Source organism: Lonchura striata, chromosome Z, assembly GCF_046129695.1.
Source record: "Lonchura striata isolate bLonStr1 chromosome Z, bLonStr1.mat, whole genome shotgun sequence".
Taxonomy (NCBI): Eukaryota; Metazoa; Chordata; class Aves; order Passeriformes; family Estrildidae; genus Lonchura; species Lonchura striata.
In genome coordinates, this window is record NC_134642.1 from 57,792,084 (window position 1) to 57,811,578 (window position 19,495).

Consider the following 19,495-nt stretch of genomic DNA (forward strand, 5'->3'; position numbering starts at 1 on the left):
GGAACATCTCAGCCAGGCAGGTGGGGCGGTGTGGGGCAGCTGTCGGGGAAGGTGTGTGGGGCAGGCCAGGGCCACTCTGGCAAGGGGGAGAGCCTTGGGCCGCTCGGAAGCAGCGCAAAGCCGTGAACGGGAGAGCCCGTCCGCAGCGCACAGCTTGGAAGGCACTGACCAGCTTAGGCACAGCGTGACACGCAAGGGAACACTCCAGGGCTCTGGGGGGTTTAGAGGTTTTATTGCCAGTCATGCTGAAAGCAAGAGCTGGAACAGAGCATCTCCTGGTTACTTCACCATCTTCATCTTCCTCAATCTGTCCTCCAGGTGGCCTCCTCCAGGTGACCAGTTCAGGCAGACAACTCGTGGGACATGCCTGCTCCAGATCTGCTCAATCCCACATTCTTCTTGGATAGCTCAATTCTTCTGATGACAATTCATTCATTTCTCCTTAAGGGATAATTCTGAGCTTCCCTACATCAACACTACTCTACTCTTTTCTAAACAATGCTTCATGAATGAAGCCTTCTATGGTCTCTAGTCCTAACTAAAGACAGCTAAGCTCAGAAAACCTCAAAACATTACATTTCCTATCTACAGCAGAGCTCCTCGTAAAACTCAGGGGATGGCTGAAGCTCTGCCTATGCACGATCCATCCCCGTTTCCCTCCCCTGAGCTGGCAGGGCACGAGGGCCTCCTCAGGCGCAGGCGTCTGCACGCCAGTTTTCCTGCACTTGCTTTCCCCACTTGCAGTAAGCAAAGCTGCTTACCTCAGCGTGATCTCTGGGCCTCTGCAAGGGACTGTCCAGCTTAGCTAGAGCATGGCAAGGAAGGGAGTCTTCCAAAGCTCGGCCTATGTCAGAGTTTCATTGCCACTCTGGCTGAAACAAAGTGTCCCCTCACTACTTCTGCATCTTTATCATTCTGCCCGGCAGCTGGCCTGATCAGGCTGACAGCTTGTAGCGCCTGCACAGTGCACTTCTGCTGCATCACAGCTTTTCCTCTCACAGCTTAATTCTGATTATGACAATTCCTTCTTTTCTACTTAAAAGAGAGCTCAGAACTTACCTAAATTAACAAGACTATATTCTAAGCTAAACTATCCTCTACTATCTAAGCTATCTAGATTCTACAGTCCTTTGAATTCTCTGCCTGAATTTCCTTAATTTTTAAAAGTTAATCTTTTCGTGAAAAAAAAACCCAACAACGTTTTAAGTTGAGCCTAGCTAAACTAAGAAAATTCTGGAATCATTACATTTCCTATCTACAGCACAGCCCCTTATTAAAAAGTCAGGGGATGGCTGAATCTCTGCCCAAACACAACACATCCCCTTGCCCCTGCTCGGAGCTGGCACGGCACAAGGGCCTCCTCAGGCGCAAGCGTCTCCTCTCCAGTCTTCCAGCACTTGCTTGGCTGAGGTGACCAGAGCAGCCAGGCTGGAGGCTGGCTCGCCTGAGGTCACAAACGGATGCTGCCCGGAAGAAAAACCAAAAAGAAGGGAACCCCCGTTACTTTCCATGAGCACATCCTCACGGGCCCAAGCAGGACTCCTTGGCTGCCCAAAAGACACACCAAGAGGACTGAGGGCAGCACATTCCCCGTGGGCCTTCCTCTCCTGGAAGCTGCCTCACCCACGCAGCCCACACTCCTCTTGATCCCTGGATGCAGGTGTCCTCAGCTGGCAGGGCTTTTTGCCCCTTTGCTTTTTCTCACCTGCAGGAGTTCCTGGGCAGACCAGCGCCTGTCCTCGTCTGCCTGCAGGCAGCAGCGCAGAAAGTCGCGCAGGAGAGCCGAGTGGTGCCTGGGGTTCTGCAGTTTCGGGGGCCCGTTCGTTTCTATCAGTTCAAAAACCTACAACACATGGATGGAAGAGGGCACTCTAGCTGCTCCTTTCCTAGCCACAACAGCTCTCTCCACACAGAGCCCCCTTTCTAAGCTGCACCTTACCCTGACACGGGCCATCCTCTCATAAGGAGCTTCCCCTTCCACCATTTCCAGCCCCATGATCCCCAGGGACCAGATGTCCACTTTGGGGCCGTAGGCTTCTCCTCTCACCACTTCCGGGGCCATCCAGCTGGGAGTGCCCACTCTGGAGCTGCGCTTGCTGCGCTCAGGGCTGAGCTGAGCGCAGAGGCCAAAGTCAGCTGAGGAGAAAAACAAAGCCTGTCAAAGCCAGCCACCGCTGGCAAACCGGCCTAAAGGATGGCCCACTCCAAGCCTGCCAAGGCCATGCCCAGTCTAGCTGAAAAGGCAGCTGAGCTTGCCTTCCCTGTGGCTGGAGCCAGGGAAATAGGGCATTGGCCATTTCAGAAACACCCTCACGATTCACGCGCGGGCTGAGCAGCGCTTCTGGGGAAGTGGCAGTCACCAAAAAGCAGCCCCACAGCACACGCGGGGAAGGCTGCCCCTGAGCAGGGACGATACCCACCCAGCTTGACAGATCCGTCCATGCCCACGAGAACGTTGCCGCTTTTGATGTCCCTGTGGATGACTTGGCGGGAATGAAGGAAATGCAGTCCTTGCAGGCACTGAGAGAGAAAGGAGGGAAGGAAAGTTAACATTCAGCATCTGATTTAATCCCAGAAGAAAGAAAAGGGCTCCAAGAGGTTGACAGCTTTCTCAGGGAATTGTGAAGGAGGGAGCACTAGCACGGCGCTGTCAAGAGCAAGAGCTTGCTGCTTCAACACTCTTAGAAGTGCTTTGGATATTTCAAAGCGAAGGCATCTGAGCTTGCACGAGTCCATCCTGCCATTGGTACCAAGCACGTGACCTTTGGCTGGCAAGCAGCATGGCAACGATTTCATTGGAAGCCCTGTGGCAGCAGAGGAGGAAGCAGCACATTAGACCTGTTTCAGAATCCCTCGCCATCTGGGCTGCAATGCCGTGCTTTGAAGCTGAGGACATCTCCTTCGCCCTCGGCTTGAAATTCTGCCACCCGCATGCGGGCTTAGAATGTCAAGGAATGTCGGACAGACGGACAGGCTCCAGACAAACATTCAGAGGCAAAGCTGAGAGGAGCAAGCCAGGAAATGAAACAAGTGAGTGTGCACGAGCGCCAGAGGACGGACAGCATGGAAGAGTGCAAGAACAGAGCCTAAGGCGTGCGGGGACTCCAGCAGGCAGTTCCCTTCAGATTAATGCTCTTTCTTCTGCTCTGTGTCGTGAGAGCAGCGCCAAAAGAAAGCCGGGGCCAAGAAATCTCTGCTCTCCTTAACCACCAGCTGACAAGAACCATCCTGGGCAGGCCAGGGGAAGCACAAGCGGGACGCCTCACCTCCCGACAGACGGCGCCTATCTGTCCTTCCTCCAGGTACACTGCCCGGAGCACATCGAACAACGTGCCGCCGTCCATGAACTCCATCACCAGCCAGAGCTCCGCATCCACCAGGTAGCTGAAAGAAGGAAACCACGGCACGGAGAGAGAGGAATGGGCACGGCTCAGGCACCCGAGGGCCTGACCCAGGCTTTTGCAACTGCTCTCCAAGCTACACATGCCAGAAGAGATTACTGAAAGCCAGCTGCAAACTCCTCCCGTGCACATGCAGATGTCTAAAGCTACATAGACGTGAGAATACCCCAACCTGTCTAAGTAGCTGACAATATTGGGATTCCTGCTGTCCCTCATCACCAAGATTTCATTGACAGCCAGCTCCTCAGACATCTTCTCCTGAAGAGACATTATCTTGATGGCCACCTACAAAGACATTGGCCACCATTAACTTGAGAAGTCGCTCCCTGCACGAGACCTCAAGGAACACGGAGCGAGCGCTCGTGCCATGACACAGTGAGCTGTGCCAAACTGCCCTGTTGCCAGACAGCAGAGCTTAGGGAGAAACTGCCGCGGGTATGGACACTTTACCTGTTGTCCTGTGCTGGTGTCGAGGGCTTTATAAACAGCTCCAAAGCCCCTAGAAAGAAAAGGGCAGCAGAAAAAGCCCTTTATAGCCCTGGCAGTGAAAGCAAGCCTAGGCAGGAGATCTCCCTAGGCTGCCTGGACTCCTTAGAAAACGCCTGGCTGCGGCGTCTCTTCAGCCGGCAGCACGGCAGCCCACCAGCCCTCTGCCATGCCGGACAGGGAACACGGAGCTCCCTCATGGAGACCAAGGACCCGTGCAAATCTCCAAGGCACACGCCCACTTGGTTCCATTCCAGTGGAAGGGGGGCTCGATCTCTGTGTGGCTTTGCGCACAGGTGTGCAAGTGGGCTTACATCTGGAGAAGACTAACTTGGAAAACACTGCCTTCAAGAACTGTCCTCAGACAGCTCTTGAGTGGCAAGGTGCCCTTGGAGGCCATACAGACACAGGGCCAGGAGATCTTCCAGGTCCTGCTCCTCACTGCTGCAAGCAAGGCGTCGCTTGCATCAAGTTGTCTTTGCTGATGCTTCCTGACTGCTCTGACTGAGCCGTCCTGAGAGGTGACAGGAGGCAAAGCCCGAGGCTGACCGCGTTTGGAACTGGCCTGACTTCACGCTGGATATTGCACAAGCTGAAGACCCGGCCCACGGTTTGTTCTATGGAGCAGACGTCACACTTACCCTCGTCCAAGTTCTTCAAATGCCCTGTATTTCTTCATTGGCTCGCCCAGACTCACAATGCTCCCTGAGAGAGACAAAAGCAGTGCCAGGAGCTCACTTTCAACCGGAGGCCTTGCTGCCCACACAATCCAAAATGCATGCCCACTGTCAGGAGCTTGAGAGCTCCCTGGGGCCAGTCACTCGCGACGTGCCACGAAAGGCAGCCCAGGCAGAGCCAAGCCAGGCCCAGGTGCCCCCAGAGGCAGCAGGAACACCCCGAGAGCTCCCTCGCTGCCTCAAAGCACAACAACACCTTCTGCAGAGAGGCCTCAGCGCCTCTGAGACCGAGGAGGAACTTCTGGCGCAGCCTGCACCGAGACAGGCAGACAACGCACTGCTCTGGCAGACAAGAAACACGGCAGACGTACTCAGTGTCTTCAGGCCCTGCTCCTCTCTCATCTCGGGCTGCTGGGCTGGGCTGCTGGATGAAGTGCCGGCAGCTGGGGGACAGCTGGCTGCTGCAGGCGATGCCGGTCCAGCGGCACGTTGAATGGCAGAGCCTGTCTTGAGCTGGGACCAGAAAGGATTGCCCGTCAGAAGGGCGGCTGGCACAGACGCCCCGGAGAGCACACGGCAAAAGCAAGGCCTTCGGAAGATGCTGTCGGCCACCGCCAGGCCTCCTCAGCTGGGGGCTTTTGGACGTCCCCTTCCCAAAGGCAATGGGAAAACCACTAAGGCTACTTCGATACAGCCCCTCATGGCCACTTCCATGCTCCATCGTGCTGGCCTTTCTGCACGACGAGTGGAACTAGCCATTGATGGGCTTGCAAAGATCCACACAGAGATCAGAGCAGGGCTCCAGAGCCTTGTTGCGGTTCTTCCTCCTCCTGTGTTTTCCTGGGCAATGAAATCACCCTGGAGCTGGCATGCAACTGTCTGAGCAGAAGCCCAGAGCGTGTCCCTTCTCTGATCCCTTTCACCGATTTCCCCTCTGTATTTCAGGCATTAGGGGGCGGCCCTTCGGGGCTGCATTCCAGCCCTGCTGAGCCCCACCCGCCCTTTACAATGCAGAGCCCTCTAGGATTCTCCTCACCAAACCCTGCTCTGACCATGTGCAAGTGAAGCGCAGTCTACATCATGCCTGAACCTAAGTAGTCCATGGAGTGTGGCTTGTCCCTTCCAGGGGCCAGTGTTTCCCAAATATCCTGCAAGGCTGTCAGCTGAGTCTTTGGATCGCTCTGTCCGCTGGCCACAGGCGGCCCGCATCGCCAGGGGGCACAAGGGGCTCATTTCTACGCTGGGAATAATTGAATGCTGCCTCTTGTCTGATGCCAAGAGGCATTCTCGAGCCCTCTCAGCATCCCAGCAAAGTGATGCTCAAGTGTCAAAGTTCAGGACCCACTGGCCAGGGCTCCCTGGCTTGGCTGAAGCAGCACTAGGTCATGGCAGGCACACAGCCCCCAGCATCTTCAGCCGCAAGCAACAAGGGCTGGGCTTGAAGGCCTGGCTTGAAGCTTGGCCCTGCATCCAAGGCAGTGCCAGGCTCAGATGCCACTTACTGGCTCTGCAAGTTCAGCCTGTGGAGGGACAGCAGCTGGAGGCTTGCTGCTGTTTTGCTCCTCTTCAGCCTCTCCATCTGTAACAGTGCCAGCCAGACGAGGCGCTGACCCTGCGGCTGAGCCCTGCAGACAGACAGAAGTGAGAGAGACTGGGAACAGCCAACCCTTGCAGCAGCTGCTTTCTACTGCGCTGGGAAAGCACCCAGAATAAGGGCAAATCATAGACTTGGATACAAGTGGCATTCTGAGTCATGAAAGCCCTCGGAAGATGGCTGAATGAGGTGCTACTGCCTCTTGCTGTGCATTTGATCTTCCATGCTGGCTAGAAGCAGCAAGACACCTTGGAGCTGTCACATTTGCTTTTCACCTCTTGAAAGGCTCTTGATGGGAAAATAAGGAAGGAGCCAGTGCTCCCTTTGCTACTGCTGCTGCCACCAGGCAGCTGGCCTTTCCTTCAGCCTCCCACGCTGGCACTCTACACTCTACTGCAACAGGCCAAGCTCACAGCTTGCTGCACAGTTCTAACATGCCAGCAACGTCAGGGGTTCCTTTGCCACTCACCAAAGCACAGGCTTTTCTCCATCCACGTGTGAGGTGACCTGCAGGGAGCAAGGGAAAAGGAACCAGAGGCCCTTAGAAAAGTGCCTTTTGCTGGGGGCTCCCACAGCACAAGTCATTCCCAACGGAGAGCATTTCCCTTTCCCAACATGCCTCCAGGAGCAAGAGCCCTTTCCCACAGCAAGCGAGAGAACAAACAAGGACACTAGAGTAGGCGCTGTCTACGTTTGGGCCTCTTTTGCCAGGAAAGAAACAGAAACACGGCCAAGGAAATGCAACAGCTCAAGCAGTTTTTCCTCTTCTCTTCCCAGTATTTTATAGATTGTTTTTTTAATTGCATGCACAAGCCATTCCCATCAATTGCTGGAAGACAATACAACAGCAAAGCTTCCACAAAGGGCCCCTTTGCTGTGGCAGCTCTCCGCTGCAGCGGCCCCAGAACAGCTCCTGCCTTCAGCAGCAAACCCTAACTGGACTGGAGTTTGTGCTGCATCGCCAGGGGAATGGCTACCTTGGCGCAGCCTAGAAAGGGTCAAGGCACACAGCCAAGGCCTCTAAATGGCAGCATTTGGAGCAAAAGGGGCTTTCCTTCACTCCTGGAGAGAGCCACAGGGTTTTGAGAAGTACTTCTGAGCATCTCCCCTCAGAGTCTACAATTTCCAGGTTGTCTTGGTTGAAGCAGCAAGCTGAGGAAATGACACACTCCACTGCCACGCGCTGTCCCGGGGAGGGAAGGCAAGCGCTGCAGGCTGCAAATTACATTGCAAACGCTCTGCACCTACCACCCAGTACAGATACCCCCTTCTTAGCTGATGCTGCTGGCAGGAGATTTACCAAACTGGTGGCATCCTAACGGCAGTTTTGTTCCCTGATCAACTCGGTCACTACCGCGGCGAATGGAGCAGAGCGAAGCAAAAGCCAGGGGACGCCAGCCCCAGGATAAACCTTTACTTACGAGTCAGGTGGGTCAGGTAATATCCAGAATAAGCAACGGTAAAGATGGTGCAAACCGCGGCACAGACCTGCCCGAACATTTTGGCCGTGCTCTGCTGCTTCGCACACTGAATGCCACCCAAGGGGTAAAGCAAGACTCCTCTCGGGGTGTAGGCCGTCTGCTGAGAACTCCTTGGTCGCAGGGATCCTCCTGCAGGGAGCGAGCGGAAAAGCTGCTCTGGACAACCAGGCCTCGGGCTCACCGGGACATCGCTGTGCTGTGACGCGGCACTGTGACGTGGCACCGCTCCCTTGACCTTACAATAGCAGCTGCTCTGGGTTTGTTGTGCCCAGCAACCAAACCTTCTGTACAGATGACGCAAAAGAAAAGCCTGGGAAGTTCTGCTCAGTCGTGAAGCAGCAGAACATGTCCTTCCAGTCTATAAGCCAGAGCTCAAGGCGTCCCAGGGCAACTCGGAAGACACGGCGGCCCAGCCTGCACGCAAGAACAGAAAGCAAGTGTGCTTCTTCTCCCTGGCATCTTAGTTGGTTCTGAAAAGCCAGCTTCTTCCATGACATGTAGGGGGAAAAAGAAGCAAAGAAAATAAATTTCCAGGAGTATTGCAGTGTGCAGATGCTTCTTGAGCACACCGGTGCATGCTGATTTTTTCTCCCACTCTGTTTGCTGCACGGCCTCCCTTTTGTGGCAGGGAGATGCTGGCTTAGCTCTTGACACAAAGCTCCTCTTGTCCTGCTTGCTCTTTCTCTGGCCACTGAAAGCCTCAGAACAACCACAGGAGCTCTGCAGTGGTTCCTGGGCTGCCACAGTTGTGTTGTGTTGGAGCTCTGGCAGCAGCCTGCAGCCCACTGCTCTGCAACGCCCTGCAGATGTCGAGCCCAAGGAAGGGCCCTTTGGAACAGGCCAAAGCCACAGTCTCACAGATGTTTGCCCAGGCTCCATGCTCCCTGTAAGATTCCTGGCGGACACTTGCACAGCCACATCCCAATGAAAATGAGTTGTAGTCATTCCCCTCTCTGTTAAAATCTTCAGCTAGACCCAGGAGCCAGCTTGAAAGCAGAAAGGAATTACTGCGTGAGACGGCGGAAAAGTGCACGCAACTCCTCTGGAAATCAACTCGGTTCACCTGTAGAACAAGGATGCCAGACTTGCTTTCCTGGTGACTCCGCACCCGCAAGTCCTCTGCTGGTGGACAGCACAGTCCAGTCTTTCAAGGAGCTTTACCCTGGGCTCCTCACACTTCAGAAGCTGAGGGTGGCATTTCAAAATCAATGCAATTGATGCAAGGCCCAGCACTATCTTCAAATTCTCTTGCTGAAACACTGCAGTAGTTACCCAGAAGGATTGCCTCCATTGGAAAGCATCTCATTTTCCCCATTTCCAAGTCCGCTCACATCAACCAGCAAATTGTAGGGCTTTGGAGAAGGAGGAATGACACGGTAGCATGGAAAGCCCAGTGTAGGCCCTCAGGCCCCCTTGAGCAGGGCGCTTTGGTGCCCCAGAGGTTCAAGAGAGGGAAGCGTAAGGAAGACGTGCCCTTTCGACCCTCCTTTACTCCTCAGCACCAAGTGACCGCCAGGAAACGGGGGACAGCCAGGCCAGGTCCCTCATCCTGACCCAGCGTGAGGGGCAGCTGGCACGGAGGGACACAAGGGCACGGTGGGGAACATCTCAGCCAGGCAGGTGGGGCGGTGTGGGGCAGCTGTCGGGGAAGGTGTGTGGGGCAGGCCAGGGCCACTCTGGCAAGGGGGAGAGCCTTGGGCCTCTCGGAAGCAGCGCAAAGCCGTGAACGGGAGAGCCCGTCCGCAGCGCACAGCTTGGAAGGCACTGACCAGCTTAGGCACAGCGTGACACGCAAGGGAACACTCCAGGGCTCTGGGGGGTTTAGAGGTTTTATTGCCAGTCATGCTGAAAGCAAGAGCTGGAACAGAGCATCTCCTGGTTACTTCACCATCTTCATCTTCCTCAATCTGTCCTCCAGGTGGCCTCCTCCAGGTGGCCAGTTCAGGCAGACAACTCGTGGGACATGCCTGCTCCAGATCTGCTCAATCCCACATTCTTCTTGGATAGCTCAATTCTTCTGATGACAATTCATTCATTTCTCCTTAAGGGATAATTCTGAGCTTCCCTACATCAACACTACTCTACTCTTTTCTAAACAATGCTTCATGAATGAAGCCTTCTATGGTCTCTAGTCCTAACTAAAGACAGCTAAGCTCAGAAAACCTCAAAACATTACATTTCCTATCTACAGCAGAGCTCCTCGTAAAACTCAGGGGATGGCTGAAGCTCTGCCTATGCACGATCCATCCCCGTTTCCCTCCCCTGAGCTGGCAGGGCACGAGGGCCTCCTCAGGCGCAGGCGTCTGCACGCCAGTTTTCCTGCACTTGCTTTCCCCACTTGCGGTAAGCAAAGCTGCTTACCTCAGCGTGATCTCTGGGCCTCTGCAAGAGACTGTCCAGCTTAGCTAGAGCATGGCAAGGAAGGGAGTCTTCCAACGCTCGGCCTATGTCAGAGTTTTATTGCCACTCTGGCTGAAACAAAGTGTCCCCTCACTACTTCTGCATCTTTATCATTCTGCCCGGCAGCTGGCCTGATCAGGCTGACAGCTTGTAGCGCCTGCACAGTGCACTTCTGCTGCATCACAGCTTTTCCTCTCACAGCTTAATTCTGATTATGACAATTCCTTCTTTTCTACTTAAAAGAGAGCTCAGAACTTACCTAAATTAACAAGACTATATTCTAAGCTAAACTATCCTCTACTATCTAAGCTATCTAGATTCTACAGTCCTTTGAATTCTCTGCCTGAATTTCCTTAATTTTTAAAAGTTAATCTTTTCATGAAAAAAAAACCCAACAACGGTTTAAGTTGAACCTAGCTAAACTAAGAAAATTCCGGAACCATTACATTTCCTATCTACAGCACAGCCCCTTATTAAAAAGTCAGGGGATGGCTGAATCTCTGCCCAAACACAACACATCCCCTTGCCCCTGCTCAGAGCTGGCACGGCACAAAGGCCTCCTCAGGCGCAAGCGTCTCCTCTCCAGTCTTCCAGCACTTGCTTGGCTGAGGTGACCAGAGCAGCCAGGCTGGAGGCTGGCTCGCCTGAGGTCACAAACGGATGCTGCCCGGAAGAAAAACCAAAAAGAAGGGAACCCCCGTTACTTTCCATGAGCACATCCTCACGGGCCCAAGCAGGACTCCTTGGCTGCCCAAAAGACACACCAAGAGGACCGAGGGCAGCACATTCCCCGTGGGCCTTCCTCTCCTGGAAGCTGCCTCACCCACGCAGCCCACACTCCTCTTGATCCCTGGATGCAGGTGTCCTCAGCTGGCAGGGCTTTTTGCCCCTTTGCTTTTTCTCACCTGCAGGAGTTCCTGGGCAGACCAGCGCCTGTCCTGGTCTGCCTGCAGGCAGCAGCGCAGAAAGTCGCGCAGGAGAGCCGAGTGGTGCCTGGGGTTCTGCAGTTTCGGGGGCCCGTTCGTTTCTATCAGTTCAAAAACCTACAACACATGGATGGAAGAGGGCACTCTAGCTGCTCCTTTCCTAGCCACAACAGCTCTCTCCACACAGAGCCCCCTTTCTAAGCTGCACCTTACCCTGACACGGGCCATCCTCTCATAAGGAGCTTCCCCTTCCACCATTTCCAGCCCCATGATCCCCAGGGACCAGATGTCCACTTTGGGGCCGTAGGCTTCTCCTCTCACCACTTCCGGGGCCATCCAGCTGGGAGTGCCCACTCTGGAGCTGCGCTTGCTGCGCTCAGGGCTGAGCTGAGCGCAGAGGCCAAAGTCAGCTCAGGTGAAAAACAAAGCCTGTCAAAGCCAGCCACCGCTGGCAAACCGGCCTAAAGGATGGCCCACTCCAAGCCTGCCAAGGCCATGCCCAGTCTAGCTGAAAAGGCAGCTGAGCTTGCCTTCCCTGTGGCTGGAGCCAGGGAAATAGGGCATTGGCCATTTCAGAAACACCCTCACGATTCACGCGCTGGCTGAGCAGCGCTTCTGGGGAAGTGGCAGTCACCAAAAAGCAGCCCCACAGCACACGCGGGGAAGGCTGCCCCTGAGCAGGGACGATACCCACCCAGCTTGACAGATCCGTCCATGCCCACGAGAACGTTGCCGCTTTTGATGTCCCTGTGGATGACTTGGCGGGAATGAAGGAAATGCAGTCCTTGCAGGCACTGAGAGAGAAAGGAGGGAAGGAAAGTTAACATTCAGCATCTGATTTAATCCCAGAAGAAAGAAAAGGGCTCCAAGAGGTTGACAGCTTTCTCAGGGAATTGTGAAGGAGGGAGCACTAGCACGGCGCTGTCAAGAGCAAGAGCTTGCTGCTTCAACACTCTTAGAAGTGCTTTGGATATTTCAAAGCGAAGGCATCTGAGCTTGCACGAGTCCATCCTGCCATTGGTACCAAGCACGTGACCTTTGGCTGGCAAGCAGCATGGCAACGATTTCATTGGAAGCCCTGTGGCAGCAGAGGAGGAAGCAGCACATTAGACCTGTTTCAGAATCCCTCGCCATCTGGGCTGCAATGCCGTGCTTTGAAGCTGAGGACATCTCCTTCGCCCTCGGCTTGAAATTCTGCCACCCGCATGCGGGCTTAGAATGTCAAGGAATGTCGGACAGACGGACAGGCTCCAGACAAACATTCAGAGGCAAAGCTGAGAGGAGCAAGCCAGGAAATGAAACAAGTGAGTGTGCACGAGCGCCAGAGGACGGACAGCATGGAAGAGTGCAAGAACAGAGCCTAAGGCGTGCGGGGACTCCAGCAGGCAGTTCCCTTCAGATTAATGCTCTTTCTTCTGCTCTGTGTCGTGAGAGCAGCGCCAAAAGAAAGCCGGGGCCAAGAAATCTCTGCTCTCCTTAACCACCAGCTGACAAGAACCATCCTGGGCAGGCCAGGGGAAGCACAAGCGGGACGCCTCACCTCCCGACAGACGGCGCCAATCTGTCCTTCCTCCAGGTACACTGCCCGGAGCACATCGAACAACGTGCCGCCGTCCATGAACTCCATCACCAGCCAGAGCTCCGCATCCACCAGGTAGCTGAAAGAAGGAAACCACGGCATGGAGAGAGAGGAATGGGCACGGCTCAGGCACCCGAGGGCCTGACCCAGGCTTTTGCAACTGCTCTCCAAGCTACACATGCCAGAAGAGATTACTGAAAGCCAGCTGCAAACTCCTCCCGTGCACATGCAGATGTCTAAAGCTACATAGACGTGAGAATACCCCAACCTGTCTAAGTAGCTGACAATATTGGGATTCCTGCTGTCCCTCATCACCAAGATTTCATTGACAGCCAGCTCCTCAGACATCTTCTCCTGAAGAGACATTATCTTGATGGCCACCTACAAAGACATTGGCGACCATTAACTTGAGAAGTCGCTCCCTGCACGAGACCTCAAGGAACACAGAGCGAGCGCTCGTGCCATGACACAGTGAGCTGTGCCAAACTGCCCTGGTGCCAGACAGCAGAGCTTAGGGAGAAACTGCCGTGGGTATGGACACTTTACCTGTTGTCCTGTGCTGGTGTCGAGGGCTTTATAAACAGCTCCAAAGCCCCTAGAAAGAAAAGGGCAGCAGAAAAAGCCCTTTATAGCCCTGGCAGTGAAAGCAAGCCTAGGCAGGAGATCTCCCTAGGCTGCCTGGACTCCTTAGAAAACGCCTGGCTGCGGCGTCTCTTCAGCCGGCAGCACGGCAGCCCACCAGCCCTCTGCCATGCCGGACAGGGAACACGGAGCTCCCTCATGGAGACCAAGGACCCGTGCAAATCTCCAAGGCACACGCCCACTTGGTTCCATTCCAGTGGAAGGGGGGCTCGATCTCTGTGTGGCTTTGCGCACAGGTGTGCAAGTGGGCTTACATCTGGAGAAGACTAACTTGGAAAACACTGCCTTCAAGAACTGTCCTCAGACAGCTCTTGAGTGGCAAGGTGCCCTTGGAGGCCATACAGACACAGGGCCAGGAGATCTTCCAGGTCCTGCTCCTCACTGCTGCAAGCAAGGCGTCGCTTGCATCAAGTTGTCTTTGCTGATGCTTCCTGACTGCTCTGACTGAGCCGTCCTGAGAGGTGACAGGAGGCAAAGCCCGAGGCTGACCGCGTTTGGAACTGGCCTGACTTCACGCTGGATATTGCACAAGCTGAAGACCCGGCCCACGGTTTGTTCTATGGAGCAGACGTCACACTTACCCTCGTCCAAGTTCTTCAAATGCCCTGTATTTCTTCATTGGCTCGCCCAGACTCACAATGCTCCCTGAGAGAGACAAAAGCAGTGCCAGGAGCTCACTTTCAACCGGAGGCCTTGCTGCCCACACAATCCAAAATGCATGCCCACTGTCAGGAGCTTGAGAGCTCCCTGGGGCCAGTCACTCGCGACGTGCCACAAAAGGCAGCCCAGGCAGAGCCAAGCCAGGCTCAGCTGTCCCCAGAGGCAGCAGGAACACCCCGAGTGCTCCCTCGCTGCCTCAAAGCACAACAACAGCTTCTGCAGAGAGGCCTCAGCGCCTCTGAGACCGAGGAGGAACTTCTGGCGCAGCCTGCACCGAGACAGGCAGACAACGCACTGCTCTGGCAGACAAGAAACACGGCAGACGTACTCAGTGTCTTCAGGCCCTGCTCCTCTCTCATCTCGGGCTGCTGGGCTGGGCTGCTGGATGAAGTGCCGGCTGCTGCAGGCGATGCCGGTCCAGCGGCACGTTGAATGGCAGAGCCTGTCTTGAGCTGGGACCAGAAAGGATTGCCCGTCAGAAGGGCGGCTGGCACAGACGCCCCGGAGAGCACACGGCAAAAGCAAGGCCTTCGGAAGATGCTGTCGGCCACCGCCAGGCCTCCTCAGCTGGGGGCTTTTGGACGTCCCCTTCCCAAAGGCAATGGGAAAACCACTAAGGCTACTTCGATACAGCCCCTCATGGCCACTTCCATGCTCCATCGTGCTGGCCTTTCTGCACGACGAGTGGAACTAGCCATTGATGGGCTTGCAAAGATCCACACAGAGATCAGAGCAGGGCTCCAGAGCCTTGTTGCGGTTCTTCCTCCTCCTGTGTTTTCCTGGGCAATGAAATCACCCTGGAGCTGGCATGCAACTGTCTGAGCAGAAGCCCAGAGCGTGTCCCTTCTCTGATCCCTTTCACCGATTTCCCCTCTGTATTTCAGGCATTAGGGGGCGGCCCTTCGGGGCTGCATTCCAGCCCTGCTGAGCCCCACCCGCCCTTTACAATGCAGAGCCCTCTAGGATTCTCCTCACCAAACCCTGCTCTGACCATGTGCAAGTGAAGCACAGTCTACATCATGCCTGAACCTAAGTAGTCCATGGAGTGTGGCTTGTCCCTTCCAGGGGCCAGTGTTTCCCAAATATCCTGCAAGGCTGTCAGCTGAGTCTTTGGACCGCTCTGTCCGCTGGCCACAGGCGGCCCGCATCGCCAGGGGGCACAAGGGGCTCATTTCTACGCTGGGAATAATTGAATGCTGCCTCTTGTCTGATGCCAAGAGGCATTCTCGAGCCCTCTCAGCATCCCAGCAAAGTGATGCTCAAGTGTCAAAGTTCAGGACCCACTGGCCAGGGCTCCCTGGCTTGGCTGAAGCAGCACTAGGTCATGGCAGGCACACAGCCCCCAGCATCTTCAGCCGCAAGCAACAAGGGCTGGGCTTGAAGGCCTGGCTTGAAGCTTGGCCCTGCATCCAAGGCAGTGCCAGGCTCAGATGCCACTTACTGGCTCTGCAAGTTCAGCCTGTGGAGGGACAGCAGCTGGAGGCTTGCTGCTGTTTTGCTCCTCTTCAGCCTCTCCATCTGTAACAGTGCCAGCCAGACGAGGCGCTGACCCTGCGGCTGAGCCCTGCAGACAGACAGAAGTGAGAGAGACTGGGAACAGCCAACCCTTGCAGCAGCTGCTTTCTACTGCGCTGGGAAAGCACCCAGAATAAGGGCAAATCATAGACTTGGATACAAGTGGCATTCTGAGTCATGAAAGCCCTCGGAAGATGGCTGAATGAGGTGCTACTGCCTCTTGCTGTGCATTTGATCTTCCATGCTGGCTAGAAGCAGCAAGACACCTTGGAGCTGTCACATTTGCTTTTCACCTCTTGAAAGGCTCTTGATGGGAAAATAAGGAAGGAGCCAGTGCTCCCTTTGCTACTGCTGCTGCCACCAGGCAGCTGGCCTTTCCTTCAGCCTCCCACGCTGGCACTCTACACTCTACTGCAACAGGCCAAGCTCACAGCTTGCTGCACAGTTCTAACATGCCAGCAACGTCAGGGGTTCCTTTGCCACTCACCAAAGCACAGGCTTTTCTCCATCCACGTGTGAGGTGACCTGCAGGGAGCAAGGGAAAAGGAACCAGAGGCCCTTAGAAAAGTGCCTTTTGCTGGGGGCTCCCACAGCACAAGTCATTCCCAACGGAGAGCATTTCCCTTTCCCAACATGCCTCCAGGAGCAAGAGCCCTTTCCCACAGCAAGCGAGAGAACAAACAAGGACACTAGAGTAGGCGCTGTCTACGTTTGGGCCTCTTTTGCCAGGAAAGAAACAGAAACACGGCCAAGGAAATGCAACAGCTCAAGCAGTTTTTCCTCTTCTCTTCCCAGTATTTTATAGATCGTTTTTTTAATTGCATGCACAAGCCATTCCCATCAATTGCTGGAAGACAATACAACAGCAAAGCTTCCACAAAGGGCCCCTTTGCTGTGGCAGCTCTCCGCTGCAGCGGCCCCAGAACAGCTCCTGCCTTCAGCAGCAAACCCTAACTGGACTGGAGTTTGTGCTGCATCGCCAGGGGAATGGCTACCTTGGCGCAGCCTAGAAAGGGTCAAGGCACACAGCCAAGGCCTCTAAATGGCAGCATTTGGAGCAAAAGGGGCTTTCCTTCACTCCTGGAGAGAGCCACAGGGTTTTGAGAAGTACTTCTGAGCATCTCCCCTCAGAGTCTATAATTTCCAGGTTGTCTTGGTTGAAGCAGCAAGCTGAGGAAATGACACACTCCACTGCCACGCGCTGTCCCGGGGAGGGAAGGCAAGCGCTGCAGGCTGCAAATTACATTGCAAACGCTCTGCACCTACCACCCAGTACAGATACCCCCTTCTTAGCTGATGCTGCTGGCAGGAGATTTACCAAACTGGTGGCATCCTAACGGCAGTTTTGTTCCCTGATCAACTCGGTCACTACCGCGGCGAATGGAGCAGAGCGAAGCAAAAGCCAGGGGACGCCAGCCCCAGGATAAACCTTTACTTACGAGTCAGGTGGGTCAGGTAATATCCAGAATAAGCAACGGTAAAGATGGTGCAAACCGCGGCACAGACCTGCCCGAACATTTTGGCCGTGCTCTGCTGCTTCGCACACTGAATGCCACCCAAGGGGTAAAGCAAGACTCCTCTCGGGGTGCAGGCCGTCTGCTGAGAACTCCTTGGTCGCAGGGATCCTCCTGCAGGGAGCGAGCGGAAAAGCTGCTCTGGACAACCAGGCCTCGGGCTCACCGGGACATCGCTGTGCTGTGACGCGGCACTGTGACGTGGCACCGCTCCCTTGACCTCACAATAGCAGCTGCTCTGGGTTTGTTGTGCCCAGCAACCAAACCTTCTGTACAGATGACGCAAAAGAAAAGCCTGGGAAGTTCTGCTCAGTCGTGAAGCAGCAGAACATGTCCTTCCAGTCTATAAGCCAGAGCTCAAGGCGTCCCAGGGCAACTCGGAAGACACGGCGGCCCAGCCTGCACGCAAGAACAGAAAGCAAGTGTGCTTCTTCTCCCTGGCATCTTAGTTGGTTCTGAAAAGCCAGCTTCTTCCATGACATGTAGGGGGAAAAAGAAGCAAAGAAAATAAATTTCCAGGAGTATTGCAGTGTGCAGATGCTTCTTGAGCACACCGGTGCATGCTGATTTTTTCTCCCACTCTGTTTGCTGCACGGCCTCCCTTTTGTGGCAGGGAGATGCTGGCTTAGCTCTTGACACAAAGCTCCTCTTGTCCTGCTTGCTCTTTCTCTGGCCACTGAAAGCCTCAGAACAACCACAGGAGCTCTGCAGTGGTTCCTGGGCTGCCACAGTTGTGTTGTGTTGGAGCTCTGGCAGCAGCCTGCAGCCCACTGCTCTGCAATGCCCTGCAGATGTTGAGCCCAAGGAAGGGCCCTTTGGAACAGGCCAAAGCCACAGTCTCACAGATGTTTGCCCAGGCTCCATGCTCCCTGTAAGATTCCTGGCGGACACTTGCACAGCCACATCCCAATGAAAATGAGTTGTAGTCATTCCCCTCTCTGTTAAAATCTTCAGCTAGACCCAGGAGCCAGCTTGAAAGCAGAAAGGAATTACTGCGTGAGACGGCGGAAAAGTGCACGCAACTCCTCTGGAAATCAACTCGGTTCACCTGTAGAACAAGGATGCCAGACTTGCTTTCCTGGTGACTCCGCACCCGCAAGTCCTCTGCTGGTGGACAGCACAGTCCAGTCTTTCATGGAGCTTTACCCTGGGCTCCTCACACTTCAGAAGCTGAGGGTGGCATTTCAAAATCAATGCAATTGATGCAAGGCCCAGCACTATCTTCAAATTCTCTTGCTGAAACACTGCAGTAGTTACCCAGAAGGATTGCCTCCATTGGAAAGCATCTCATTTTCCCCATTTCCAAGTCTGCTCACATCAACCAGCAAATTGTAGGGCTTTGGAGAAGGAGGAATGACACGGTAGCATGGAAAGCCCAGTGTAGGCCCTCAGGCCCCCTTGAGCAGGGCGCTTTGGTGCCCCAGAGGTTCAAGAGAGGGAAGCGTAAGGAAGACGTGCCCTTTCGACCCTCCTTTACTCCTCAGCACCAAGTGACCGCCAGGAAACGGGGGACAGCCAGGCCAGGTCCCTCATCCTAACCCAGCGTGAGGGGCAGCTGGCACGGAGGGACACAAGGGCACGGTGGGGAACATCTCAGCCAGGCAGGTGGGGCGGTGTGGGGCAGCTGTCGGGGAAGGTGTGTGGGGCAGGCCAGGGCCACTCTGGCAAGGGGGAGAGCCTTGGGCCGCTCGGAAGCAGTGCAAAGCCGTGAACGGGAGAGCCCGTCCGCAGCGCACAGCTTGGAAGGCACTGACCAGCTTAGGCACAGCGTGACACGCAAGGGAACACTCCAGGGCTCTGGGGGGTTTAGAGGTTTTATTGCCAGTCATGCTGAAAGCAAGAGCTGGAACAGAGCATCTCCTGGTTACTTCACCATCTTCATCTTCCTCAATCTGTCCTCCAGGTGGCCTCCTCCAGGTGGCCAGTTCAGGCAGACAACTCGTGGGACATGCCTGCTCCAGATCTGCTCAATCCCACATTCTTCTTGGATAGCTCAATTCTTCTGATGACAATTCATTCATTTCTCCTTAAGGGATAATTCTGAGCTTCCCTACATCAACACTACTCTACTCTTTTCTAAACAATGCTTCATGAATGAAGCCTTCTATGGTCTCTAGTCCTAACTAAAGACAGCTAAGCTCAGAAAACCTCAAAACATTACATTTCCTATCTACAGCAGAGCTCCTCGTAAAACTCAGGGGATGGCTGAAGCTCTGCCTATGCACGATCCATCCCCGTTTCCCTCCCCTGAGCTGGCAGGGCACGAGGGCCTCCTCAGGCGCAGGCGTCTGCACGCCAGTTTTCCTGCACTTGCTTTCCCCACTTGCGGTAAGCAAAGCTGCTTACCTCAGCGTGATCTCTGGGCCTCTGCAAGGGACTGTCCAGCTTAGCTAGAGCATGGCAAGGAAGGGAGTCTTCCAACGCTCGGCCTATGTCAGAGTTTTATTGCCACTCTGGCTGAAACAAAGTGTCCCCTCACTACTTCTGCATCTTTATCATTCTGCCCGGCAGCTGGCCTGATCAGGCTGACAGCTTGTAGCGCCTGCACAGTGCACTTCTGCTGCATCACAGCTTTTCCTCTCACAGCTTAATTCTGATTATGACAATTCCTTCTTTTCTA

At 54.7% G+C, this 19,495-nt stretch overlaps 2 protein-coding genes across 2 annotated transcripts; both read right to left on the reverse strand.

Moving 5' to 3' along the window:
* Positions 1-1,361: 1,361 nt before the first annotated feature.
* LOC144248229 (serine/threonine-protein kinase PAK 3-like) lies at positions 1,362-9,187 on the reverse strand. The gene is made up of 13 exons (XM_077790174.1): positions 9,142-9,187; positions 8,648-8,761; positions 7,580-7,768; positions 6,176-6,189; positions 4,936-5,077; positions 4,529-4,592; positions 3,852-3,900; positions 3,574-3,686; positions 3,267-3,384; positions 2,421-2,520; positions 1,940-2,136; positions 1,688-1,843; positions 1,362-1,463 (listed from the first exon to the last, which is right to left on the reverse strand). The coding sequence occupies exons 1-13, from the start codon at positions 9,185-9,187 to the stop codon at positions 1,362-1,364; spliced, it is 1,404 nt and encodes a 467-aa protein (XP_077646300.1).
* A 1,413-nt stretch (positions 9,188-10,600) lies between these two features.
* Positions 10,601-18,408, reverse strand: LOC144248230 (serine/threonine-protein kinase PAK 3-like). Its single transcript, XM_077790177.1, has 13 exons — positions 18,363-18,408; positions 17,869-17,982; positions 16,801-16,989; positions 15,397-15,410; positions 14,175-14,298; positions 13,768-13,831; positions 13,091-13,139; positions 12,813-12,925; positions 12,506-12,623; positions 11,660-11,759; positions 11,179-11,375; positions 10,927-11,082; positions 10,601-10,702 (listed from the first exon to the last, which is right to left on the reverse strand). The coding sequence occupies exons 1-13, from the start codon at positions 18,406-18,408 to the stop codon at positions 10,601-10,603; spliced, it is 1,386 nt and encodes a 461-aa protein (XP_077646303.1).
* Positions 18,409-19,495: the final 1,087 nt, after the last annotated feature.